General features: G+C 32.8%; 1 protein-coding gene across 1 annotated transcript in view; it reads right to left on the reverse strand.

Annotated features, from left to right (window-relative positions):
• Positions 1–13,341, reverse strand: part of LOC103772818 (calcium-activated potassium channel subunit alpha-1) — a gene marked incomplete at both ends in the record, with an annotated part of 117,435 nt that overhangs the window by 17,820 nt on the left and 86,274 nt on the right. The window contains 3 exons of the mRNA XM_008940161.1: positions 4,647–4,738; positions 6,394–6,564; positions 8,322–8,397. Of these exons, the coding sequence (XP_008938409.1) occupies positions 4,647–4,738; positions 6,394–6,564; positions 8,322–8,397 (339 nt within the window). The remainder of the gene's footprint in view (positions 1–4,646; positions 4,739–6,393; positions 6,565–8,321; positions 8,398–13,341) is intronic.

Consider the following 13,341-nt stretch of genomic DNA (forward strand, 5'->3'; position numbering starts at 1 on the left):
TAGGGAACCAGTTGATGGTCTCAAAATTGGAGACCATCATGTCTGTTTGGAGATCCGTGAGGGGTTGGAACTGGGTGATCCTTGTGGTCCTTCCCAACCCTGACAGATTCTGATTCTGTTTTAGCAGAGGACTTAGTAGTGTTGGCTTAATGGTTGGAGTTGATGATTTTAGAGGTCTCTTCCAACCTAAATGATTCTATGATTCTAAAATTATTAAGAAAAATGGCTCTTAAACTTCCCCTGCTTTTATATATAAAATTATATATTATTTTATAAACTAAAGTCTAATCTATAGAACTTTTATAATACCATAATAAAAGGTCAGATTTTTTCCTTCTCCATGTACATACATTTTACATGTTTAAATAGAAGTATTATATCCTAGTTTTTTAAAAAAGTGAAGGTGAGCTGTATACATTTAAATGCTGATGAAAATGCTTTCACAATTTAATTTTCAATGTCTGTTTTCTTCATGAAAAATCATACTGCTTTACAATAATGATACTAGTTTTTCACCAGTTTATGAATATACCTGAGTACAATTTCTGTCAAGTATATGCTTTCATTAGTTATTTCTTAGTGATCTAGTAAGTTTCCAAATCTTTTAGTGAGATATGTCCTACATAATATTCCACGTTTTTCAGCATGATGACATAATGCTTGGTGGTGAAGCAATTAATAGGAGTTAACTTTCACTATAAATTTGTCTACTTTGCATTTTAAAAGCATTTTCTTCAGAAAGCATAAACTGCTATATGTTATAAACTTTCTTAGGTAGTTACTAGTCAATTAATTAAAGTATACCCACGGCTATACAGCAAAAGTTACTTTTTCTATAGAAATTAGCAGAAGATTGGCTAATATGCAAAGAAAATTGTGTTGAATACCTGCTTTGCAAAAAGTGTTTCCCAAAATGTAAAATCAAGTACTACAGAATTCTTGCATGGAAATGCACAGAAAGGAGAAACACTAGTTACTGAATTGCTCATGTGAAAGAACAGAAAACTATGTACGACTAAGTGAGGAAAATATTGGAAGCCACATCACTGTTATACTAAGCTATCTCTTAATAGTATTACAAAATAATAGTTTCTACAGTTCTCATTGCTTCTTATGCCTGAATTTTATTTCCCAGTTATATATTTCGTATCGACCATTTTCTGTCTGGTTTTCTGTGTATAATTTGTATTTAGTGGTAACTGTAGCAAGAAGCAATTGTTTATTTTGAACATATCTAAAGTAAAAAGGACGGTTTTTCTTGTCTACTGATGATCCAATTCTACTGTATCAGGGCACAAAATAAAAACATTGCAGTCTTCTGATAAGTTGATATGTAACCAGTAGCAAAACAGCTGTTTAGCAGTCATCTCATTACCTACAGAGTAGATCTCACTTACAAATTTTTAATTCAAGACCAGGATCATTACCTTTTTTGTAACTTTTTTTTTTTTTGCACTAGGTTCTAATTGTTCCAAAGTCATTACCCTACTTGTCATTAAATGTGTGTGCTTGGTCTCAGTCATATTTTGTATAGATATATTGATATTCATTATGCTATATAAGCAACAGTGGGTACTATTCTTTATTTGATCAGTGAAACTTTAACCAAAGGCTATAATAAAATCCCAGCTTTGAGTTCCATGAGACCTTAGCAGTCTCATTACCCGAATATGTTGCAAAGCAGGGATCATAAATTAAATTTAATATTTAAAATTCCCCCTGGACTTCTGTAACAAATTTACCTTGTATCTAGTAATTGCACACTGCCTTCAAATTTCTTGTTTCCAAACTCTCATCTATGAGAGAAGTAAGTTTCTTTATTGTGCAAACTGATTCGTATATACGTTATGAGTACTTTGTTGGCTGAAAACCAAAATGAAATGTGTGATCAGACTTGCTGGAGTGTTGGTTGCTTCTCTTCTTTAGTAGGTGGAGTTTGCAGAAATAATTTTTATGCATGCATTCTAGCTGCTTCAATAGTTAAAATTCTACAGCAAGGCTCTCTCCTTAGCATTAAAGCAATGTAGCATAATCCTCAAAACACACATAACCATTTGTTAATTTTAACTTCCCATCTAAATGTTTAATAATCATAGAGACACATATAATTCCACAGACATAGTTTATGAGTCAACATGTATAAACATATATATAAATGCTACAAAGCAGATTCCATGTATTTATCAATTTTTTGAGAAAGTTAAGAAGCATACATAATTGCTGTTTTAAGAGTTGAATCTACATCTTTCAATAAAATTTAGTTGCTTTCATTTTGTACATGTATTTAATTTTATCTAGAAGCTTTCTGATGTTAGAAACAGAACAACTGCAGTTTCTCATTATGTTTGCTGCCAGAATCTATGCTTGGTTGCTCAACTAAAGACCTTAGTATTGCTAATTACTACCACATGCCCATATCCCAAGCAAAGGAACGCTTATTGGTTCTGACAACGCATTCTCTCAATACTGAATTCCAAATGAAAACTTAAAGTTTGGCCAAACATAACATTTCATCAATCTTGTTAACTGACTGCAATAGCAACATCAAAAAAAGGGTGATAATGGCTGTTTACTGGGCAGTTCCCAAGCCTAGATTCTCTGATGAAAGACCCACATGAGCAAAGGACATCTTTAAACTACTCAGTAATTAATAACTGAACCAGAAAACAATGCATAAAGTAAATTGAACAGCTTGTATGCTGATGACAGAGCTGAGTTTCAAGTGACGTTACATGGGCAATAGAGATAGCAGAGAAAGCACTGACTGCAGAGTGAGCTAAAAGTGAACAGATAGTGCATATAAATAAAGCAAAAAGAAAAGGTGAAAAAATAAAATTAAGCATGCCCCAAAGCTAGCAGAAGCCTCTAATCTGGAGTTGAGCTTTTCAGGATGTGGGGCTCTGACTGAAGATCAGATCCAAGTTTAGAGACATCTGAGCAATGCTGTGTACTAGTGACAATGCAGAGGGGGAAGGACTAAAACTCTACATAAGGTAGTTTTAAACTGATTTTCCCTATGCTATAATTTCTTTGGAGCCTCAAAAACAAAGGTGTAAGTTTTGTGTTGGAAAAACTTCTCTCTTTGATTTACAAATATGTAACTGAGTAAGCCTCTAACAAACATTTAGAGAAATTAATGATACTACTCTATCTCAGAAATAAACTAAGGCATTTTGTTAATCTGAAAAAGTGAATTGTGATTCAAGTTTCCAACCTCAGTGTTTACAAAAAACCCAACAACTTTATACATTTGAGAGTATCTCAAAAATGGAAGTACTGAAGTTTTCAATTGTGTAATCTAATTGTTTATTATTGAACATACAATAGTATAAGCTGTTTAGAGTCTTTCTGCTGTACAGAGAGAAGAAACAACTTGATAAAACCGTAATCCACATTTATAAAATGATGCATAGCTGATGATTTGAAAGGAATAATGTAAAAAATGTATCTTTTTAAAGTAAGGAGAAGGACAATTAGATCCGTTGCTTGCAGAACCTTCTTCTAGGACTCTATAGGACTATTCTTTTAGTCTTTTTTAGAGACAAATATGTCTCTACCAGTGAATGTCACAATGATATGTAATGAAACAAAAGATGGCAACACTAGAAGTGATATTGAGGAGAAATCACTATATTGCCAAGTACATCTATTTCATTAAAAGCTTTATCCCAGCAGATCTACACACTGGGAATGCCAGAAAGAGATGATTTCAACCTGGTCAACAAAACAAGGAGGCTTTCAACATAAATGGAATGAGCAAATGTGTTCCAACAAAATTTTAACTTTTGCTATGAGGTAAAAATAATCTTTTTATATAGTTTGTCACCTTTTTTTTATAGGTGTTTTTTTTTTTCCACACTACATTGACACTAAGGCTACTCCTTCCTCTTCTTAGTACAGACTGTATACAGTGTGTGGAAGAGAATCATTTCAAAATCCCTGTCAAAAGGAGTTGCATGAGATCTGAATCTGCTGTTTGAATAATGAGAAATGGCACGTTCAGACTTCTGGCATCAGCAGTCTGATGGAATAACTCGATCAACATAAATCTCATGTTTTGCACTCCAGTAAATCTAGGTTTTCTAAAGAACTGAGTTGTTTGAAAATCATGTGAATTATAACTGTAATTTAGTTAAGAAATGACCACATGATAATATGACACTCAAAACTGACGTAACTAGTCAACCTTGTTCCAGAAGCTAACTGCACACGCAATAGCAGCATTTTTTACAAGATATGTCAGTGTTGTCTTGGTGGTATCCACGTTCTCTTGAAGTAGGGACAAAATGTTGTGACTTGTATCATAGCATAGCCCAGGTCTCTAATTATAGTGTGACAACTCTCCAGTGGTAACATCTGATATCAAGAAATACAGCCTTATAAGCTGTGAGTCAGCTATTACCACCTTCAGGGGCTCTTAAAAGTCACACAATCACACCTGGTCTTTTTTGACTTACTTTCTGCCTCGGGTTGAGTTAAAAGTCCCGCCGTATTTCTTCCGATTAAGGATGAGAGCAGCAATTTCTGGCACGTAGCGAGCAAACATTGCCTACATGCATGAAACAAAAACACAAAAAAAAAAAGAAAATGGCATGCAGAGAGTGTTCTACTGCAGCAGAGGCAGCAGAGCCTCTTGGGATACTTACTTTCTTCCACTAACCGCACTATAGGAACCACCATATTTCTTGCGGTTTCCTATTAACTCTATGATTTCAGGGACGTAGCTGGCAAACATGGCCTAAGAAGAAGATAGGAGACAGAAGAAAAGACTAAAAAGAGAGGCCAAAGAAAGGGGGATGATGAATATTTTCAGAAGATATGTATCTTTAAGATCTGAAAATGCAAAAGAATTAGATCTATGAAGTTGTTTAAAAAGAAAATTCAAAAAATGTAAAAGTTCTTATCAAACAAAACAAGAGGGCTTAATGTAAAAGTTTGTCTTGGAGAAGGTGCACACCTTATCAATTAAGAAAATGGTCAAAAGAGGAAAAATAGGCACACAAAACAAAACAGGAACAAAACTAATTCAAACTTCTATCTAATCATAAAATACAGGTATGTCTGATTCTTCCTGAAGAGAGTAGGGGAAAAAATCTATCCAAGCTCCACAGCAAAACCAAAAACCAAGTATTTTTGTTACTCTTACATTTCTATTTTAAAAGACAGACTTTCCCGCCCCCCACAATTAGATTCAAAAGAAGACAAAACCAAGATGGAATTAGGGGTTATCCCCCCAGTCAAGAAACAAAAGGTCACCCTGCTGCCCCCCAAAAAAAAATCTTTTCCAAAAGGTTATGTTTTTAAAAAGACTGGAAAAACATATGATAGAAAAAAGGTTTTGAGGAGAAAATAAAAATTATTCTGCCATGTTTTGTCCAACAAACATCTTCCTTGTGGCTGGATACTTCAAAGAGCTACTGCCAGTTGACATGGTCTATATCGTTATATGTCACGAAACACAGATGGGAATGCATATTTATGCTCATATATATACACACTGTGTGTATCATATATAGCATTCGTAACACTAGTTATATACATATCATGTTTGTAAGATGTATGTATATATGAAATCAAAATATGAAAGTAACAATATGCACATGTGTATGCAAAATATATAGTGAGTCATCCAGAAAGCACTTACCTTGCCCAGTGTAAACATTAAAATAAACCTTGCTGTTTTAGAGAATAACATTGCCACAGGTCCTATAATATTACTAACACTGGTAAATAGAAAAGTTGACATAAGACAATTAGCAATTTTGGTGCTATGTACAAAGGACAAAGAACGTGAGAATTTGTCGACACAAAGGGATACTGGTTAATGTCTAGGTGATAAACTATGAGTTAAAAATTATGCTACATGACATGAAAGGATGTTTGAAATTAAAGAGAGTGTGATTTGCCATCATTTGGATCAGGCAAGATGCTCTTTAAGACAATTCAAAGCCACGGTGTTTGTTGGAATTCTGGGAAGGAACACAGAAGGGTGGGTAGGACTTCTGAAACCGCAAAGTGCCTTTAAGTATCAATAGCAGCCTCAAAAAAACACACTATAGTCACTAAACTATTTCTGTGGACTACCAATAACATTGTAACTTGCAATATTAAGGCTCTTAATGTATTAACATGGATTACTCATTTAAATGAATTAGAAAAGTTCTGACCCCAAACTGGACTAATTTGACAAACTCCACCAATATACTTATTAAAAAGAAAAAGTGTATTAAACATATTTAAATGTTTTATAACTAATTTTAATTCACTAAAACAGATACTGTTATTTTGTTAATTACAGCAATTATACAGGAGATATATAGGAACAAGTATTAAGGTAGCTGGAATGATAATAATAGTAAATAATAATAATAATAATAATAAATCATTTTTTACCAATCCTCCAAGAATGAAGAAGACCATGAAAAGGCGACCAAGGGTTGTTTTTGCATAAACATCTCCATAGCCAACAGTAGACATTGTAACCATCAGTAAATAAACGCATTCCCAATATGTTAGTGGTTGATTATTTTGGAAATTTTCCCACGGATCCCCTGAGTTCTCCACCTAAAATGTACAAGAAAACATTAAAATATAAAATATAATTAATGTAATGGAGTTGTACCATAAATAAACTCAACTAATATATATGTGTGCATGTATGTGTCTTTTGTGTGTGTGTGCATATATATATATATATAAAATTTGGCAAGTATTATAAACTCTGAATCCTTTCCTGTGATTTATTATGAACTTACCTCTGCCCATGTTATAGCATTACAGTTCTTTTGGCAATATGCACAGCCTTTACACTCATAGTATTTACGAAAAGTATCTGTTCTTTTCACCACTAAATAATATATTTTGTTAATGCAGCTAAGTAAGTTAATTTTACAGCAATTTGTTCAGAACTTCTTCAGAGTGAATTTTACTTATAATCCAATTATACTTCTTAATGTTTTTATTTTAAAGCACCATGTAGCTATTAAAGGCATTAGTGACATGTTATGTTTGGTGATATACTATTTATTTTTCAAGAAGCCAGCTACTGTATGTAACCAAGTTATAATTTTATCAGTGGGAAAGGAGCATGCTCTCTAAGATTTGTTCCACAGAAAAAAGTTTGAGGATTCCTACAGTGGAATAGAGAAACTTCTGCTGAAAAGCAAAAATCCAGCAAAAACCAACAACAACAAAACACCCACAACAAAAACCATCATCAAAATCCAAGCCTTAGAAAATACAATCTTTTAAAAGATTTTTTTTTTTGTGTTGTTCAAAAATAGAAAAAGCTAATGTATCTGATAACAATGCCAAATTTGCCCAGGAGTGTAAAAATGTTGTCATCCATGAATGAAAAGTATATAATAAATGAAAAATTCAAAAATTTCAGTGTGTCTTTGTAGACGTGAAAAATAACTATCTGGTATAACCAGATAAACTTTCTGAATTTAATGTTATATAGATGGATGCAGCTCACGGTAATGCCAGTGAAGTCAATTAAATTGTTCTGGACTAACATCATTACCATTAAATTATACTATTAAGTCTAAAGCCATTCTTGAATATCTTGTTACTACTAGCTGCATGAAATTTTTCAGATTCTAATTTGAACATAACAGGTACTTAAAGGACAAATGCTTAAATATATGTAATTATATTTACCAAACAAATCCATAAAAGCTATTAGTTTAAAATACACAATACCTATCATAATATATGAATATTCACGTTTATGAACTCATATGCATTTTGATACTAACTGTATTACAGTTTTCAGCTATTAAGTGCAGATTAAAAACCTATTACAAAAATCTATGTTATCAGTGACTGAAAGCTACAACAAAAAAATTTGAAAATTAAAACCAAAAGAGAAGGAAACAATCTCTGAAGCAAATCCACCTGCTACCCGCAATGTTAGCAATCCCATTGCTTCTCGTGGAAATTCAGAACTGCCTTCTGGCACAATCCCTGATTTCCCATGAGCACCTCAGCATATTTTCAGCTCTGCCAATCCCTTCCAGGAAGCACTCCTGGCAGTTATTTAGGAAACACTGCCACCTACTGCTACATTGGAATCAGTCAAGAAGTTGCATCAGTCCAAGTCTCATTTTTTATTGTTGAAGTTAATGATGTATTTCTTACTATTCAGAATTCGTTTTGAGTAGAGGTCTAAAATCTGGGGCACTGTGATGTCTTTCTTATTGTACTGTACTGATTTGTTAAGGGATTATCCAGAGCAAAGTAATTTCGGGTAATAAAGTAGCTTGGAGTGCAGATGATCCATGAGAAAAAGTCAATGAAGTATTTTCAAATATACTTACCAAATGTATGAACCCAGCTGCTGTCAGCCATGTGCTGATAAATATAGAGCACAGATTCACTAGCTTGATGGAATTACTGAAAATAAACAAAACCCAACAACAAAGAGGAACTTAGACTGGAACTTATCACATATTTGTAATATGTACCTGTACAAAATAGCATACTTTAGACTGGAAGAGTCTGATGATGATTTCTGAAGAGAAGCAACCTCCCTAAAGGCTTATCAAAAGCCTATGCAAAATATGTATTATTTTGTCTTTGGGGAGTTTACACAGGTATCTTGAAATAATCATTCCAATGCATCTCAGAGCAGTAAGACAAATGGAAATCTTAGCTACATCTATACTCATAATCAAACAAATACAAATAAATAATGCTTTTTCCCAAATAGTTTGGTTCCAGTACACTCACCTTCTCATTTTTAATTGCTATACACCTTAGAAATTATTTACATGTAAATATTCTGGTACCCTGGAATACATCCATGCAAGTCCAATAAATTAAACTGAGCAATGAAATTAATATTAGCTGCTGAATACTGCATTTATATAAACACTTGACTGTTGTTGTTGTTTTGTTTTAGTTTTTTTTTTTATTTCATTTTTCATACACTTCTTCTATATTCATTGTGCTTCTGACCCCAGACCTGTAGAGGCTTTAAAAATTAACAGCAAGAGGAGGTTTTCATTGCACACACACCACATGTTAACACTTGCATACATGACCACATGGCAAGACTATTTTCCTACAGTTATTCTAGGTATTTTACAGTTCCTGTGTAAAATCCTAAGCTATTTTCATATTATTTTGCTTCCATGAACTGCTACGGACTTAGTATTTCATATTTCATATTCACAACTTTCTAATGGAAAAGAAAAAAAAAAAAAAAGAAAAATTGAAACCTACCCTTCAAACTCTGCCAATTCTTTTTAGTTCCACTGAGTAGTATATTCCCTGTTGTAGCCAGAGTTGGTTTTGAAGCAAGGACCTCACTCAGTTCAGCAGAAAAAATACTTTACTTAAAAGCTTGTGGAAGAAATTTAAGAAAAGCTTGCTCTGTCTCTAGTGAAATCATTGCTATGATTTCAAAAGCTAAGAAGGATGTTCAATAAATACAGAGGGAGCTGAAGTCCATGCACCACTTTGTCTAAATAACCCTACTCATTCGTGGAACTGTATTGGAAATAGCTCTCCTTTGGTTTTGAAAACATTTCTAAGAAAGAATAATGCCTCAGAAAAGTACTATTATTCCTAAAACAATACATTCCAAACGCATAAAAAATCTGGAAAAATTCACTATCACTGTTAGCAGTAGTAGTTTTGAAGTAGAATTAATATTTCTGTCTATAATTACTTTAAGGACAATTAAAAAGAATTATTTTCTAAACAACTTTGAGAAATGAAGGAGGAAAATTAATCAGACAAGCTCCATCAAAAATATTTTAAAAGTTCGAGTTAGCAGTGTGGGCATCTGTGGGTACTAGGAAAAAATACAATTGAGTAATACAACAGATGCTGTAATCAATACTGTACTCAAAAATAAGAATGAACCATCAGTTCTGTAATGAATTAGCATTCACCTACATGAACAAATATTCTCTATTTCTCTTTCTTAAGATACGGTTAATTGAGGTTCATATTTTGTTGGTGATAACATTCAGTCACATTAAGGGACCCTAACCATTAGGCTCCTTGATTAAACAAAATCACAGAAATCATGCTGATGGAAAGCTTCATTATGAAAGGATAAATATCATCCTTCACCTGAACTGAGGACAGGAGAGATTCCTGATATAATAATGTCAGTTACTCTTCATATATTACTGTAAAATAAGTAAATGACAGCAGCCATTAAAAATAACAGCTTACAAGACTTGTTTGGTACATTTTATTTTCACAGATTTATTAAATATTGTACCTTATCTCTCCTCTATGAAATACACCCTGTGTTCCTGCCAGATTCTAAACATAGATGAAGGATTAGTCACAAACATTTTCCTCTTCTGTAAGCTCCTTCCAACATCTGTGCAAAATCCCTTACTGTGAACCCTGCCTAAGCCTCTGTAGTTTTGTTGAAAAATATTAGAAAACAGTGAAGGAGAGAAATCTTGAATTATATACCACACAATTCATAATATTTCATAAAGCACAGGAATAAAGAATACTGAGTAAATTACCTTTAATATCAAATTAAGGAAACAAATAAGTCCTTAGCAGAGTACAGTCTTTTAATACATCACTGTAAAATTTTGCTTTTCCTCACTGCTTCTTCTCAAAAATAATTAATAATTATTCAGATATTCTAATAATGATCTAACATTCCCACATTACTTTGCTAGTCTTTTCACTGCCTCTATTTTTGCATCATTTAGCTTCTTCGTTTGGATTCCAGCATTTGGAATGGCCCTCCTACCCAGTGTGTAAATAATATACACTCCTTTAATTCTCCTTAGTCACTAATTCTAGGAGCAACTTTAATTTATAAACTTTTTTTTTTTTTTTACTGGGGGAAATTTCTTTTAGAATTGCACTAAATATTAAAAATACAGCAGTGCCCTTTATAAACTATCTGTTTCTCATGTTGTCAGTAGTTACTTGTTATTAATGCTAAGCACACCGAAATGCCTCTAGTCAAATTAGTTTGTATCTTTTTATATAAACAGATATCACCTTGAATAGAGAACACTTATCTTGTTAAATAAATACAAATTGCAGAATTTTTAATTAATAAAAAGTGTTAGGTTTTCTTTCATATATTACCATTTCAGAGTTAGTAATAATACACTGAATTTGCTAGCTCAGTTCAAGGATTCAAGTTCTCACACTAATCCTTTATGTTCACAAAATACGACGTTGAAAATTTCATTAAAACGTTAAAAGTGGATGGCAAGAAATGCTAAAATGTCTTAACTCTAGAAGTTTTTTAACCATCCACGAGCAAAACAATGTTGCAGTAGCTGGTCAAAAGCATACAACACAATATAAGCATTTAAGGTAATAATAACAGTTTAAGGCCACTGTATGTAATCGAAATTACTGCTCGAATTTAGGGAAGTAAATTTTATTTAATTTAAAATAAATTTATTGAGACTACCAGCTTAAATGTTCTAACTCTCGCAAAATTACTCAAGATTGTCGCCCATGAACCACAAGTGCTCAGCATGCTGGGTTTGTTTGTTTGTTTGTGAGAAAGATTAATAACGCAGAATTAGAAACTCACAATTTAAAAGTATTTTGGTACTGTAACAGAAAAAGTGTACCAACCACATGATCCATAGTTCTTGTTTGTGATGGTACTTAAGAACACACTGAAAATAGGAAAATTTCTCATTGAAGTTAGCAGTAGCAGTAATAAATGAATTTTCTAAATTTTTGCTTTCTAAAAGCTAAGTTCATGCAAGACAAATTTTTTAAAAAAAGGCACTCAGATGGTCAAATTAATGTCAGGTGTAACTAAAAACTTTTATAAAATAAATATATTTCTGCTAATTTGTTTTAATTTGACTCATCTATTTTACAAAATGATGTTTTGTGACCACTGATACTATTCAAAATTATTTTGTTAATTAAAGTAAGATACAAAAGACAGCACATAGGTTTTTCTACCGAAGAACCAGGAACAGGCAAAGAGATAAAAAACTTGTGCCTCTGACAGTTCTTAAGTTAAATAAATGGCTTTTGTGATGAATTGCTGGTGATTAATCAGCTGAGTAAACTGAAATAGTCACATAAGGAAGCTTTGCTTTACAGGCTTTCTAATAATCAACATTTGAGGTTTGCAGATACTTTGACATTCACAGAAATAATCACTGAGATGATGATACCTAATCCAAGAGTAAATTTTCCACCAGAGAAATGCTACTTAAATGACCAGGTCAGTCTTGAATAAGCCAGCTCTCAATGCACTGAATGTGATTAAAGTAGTATCTCTTCATTTATGGATCTGGAAGTTTACAAATCCACCGCTCCTGAGGGGCTTTTAGCCTTCATTCAAAATCCTTTGGGTTTATGCATCTTCTCCATTGACTGACATTTCTCTTGGTGAGGTGATCGTATATTAAAATGCAAATTCAATGCATATTCTGAGCTCCTGCACAAGCTCCTTTACCATAATGGTATAATTCTAAGTTACTGGACTACATCATCACTGCACATATTTATTTATTTATTTATTTATTACCTTTTTAAAATTTTTTCTTTGATTACTTTATTTGACAAGAACTGTATTCATTACAGCCACAGAGCTAAAGACAGATAGTGTGAGAGTTTTACAGCAAAGAGGATAGTTTCAAGGTTAAGGATTAAAGAAACAGCTGTTTACCATGACTGTCTACAAATCTCAAGGATCTATTTCCCACCACTACTAATAAACACAAGCAAGTAAGTGAAGTTACTTGCATATAAAGCCCTCATACATGCATCATCAATTTAGGGAATGATGAAAGGCAAAGTGTTCAACTGCAAGGCAAGGGGAGGTTCCTTTTTATTTCCTTCTAAGTGATCTTTTATTCAAAGTTGTTCTACTTCTGCACAAGTTTCATGTATTAAATAGCCCAAAGAATCAGTGAAAGCCAGAAGGTTAGTTGGGACTTTTTAAATTATTCTTTAAAAGAAATGCTAATGACAAATAACACCATACAAAGATAGCTCTGTGTAAAATCAATTTTCCATGTTTTTGATGTGAAGGAGGATGCTCAGTTAAAGAAAAAACCAAACAAAACAACAATCGACAAACACTGAAATAGAGCAGCAATGATTATTTCTCAAAATACTTTTTAATGGTATTCTGTTAAATGAATTTTGATTTCTGTTTTTTCCAAGGCAGCAGAATATGGACTGCTTATGTGTAAAGAAGCAATGTTTCATCAGTGCAGAGCTCTGTAATTAATTCCGCTTTTAATTAATCAGCACAGTCTTGGTCAGCTATTTCAAATGTAACAACATATAAAGTAAAATCTACTGGTTACATAGCAAAAGATGCTGACACTGATAAATCATTCATCAGCAGGCACAGGTTTA

The sequence above is a fragment of the Merops nubicus genome, unplaced genomic scaffold, assembly GCF_000691845.1.
Source record: "Merops nubicus isolate BGI_N331 unplaced genomic scaffold, ASM69184v1 scaffold11665, whole genome shotgun sequence".
NCBI classification, from domain to species: Eukaryota; Metazoa; Chordata; class Aves; order Coraciiformes; family Meropidae; genus Merops; species Merops nubicus.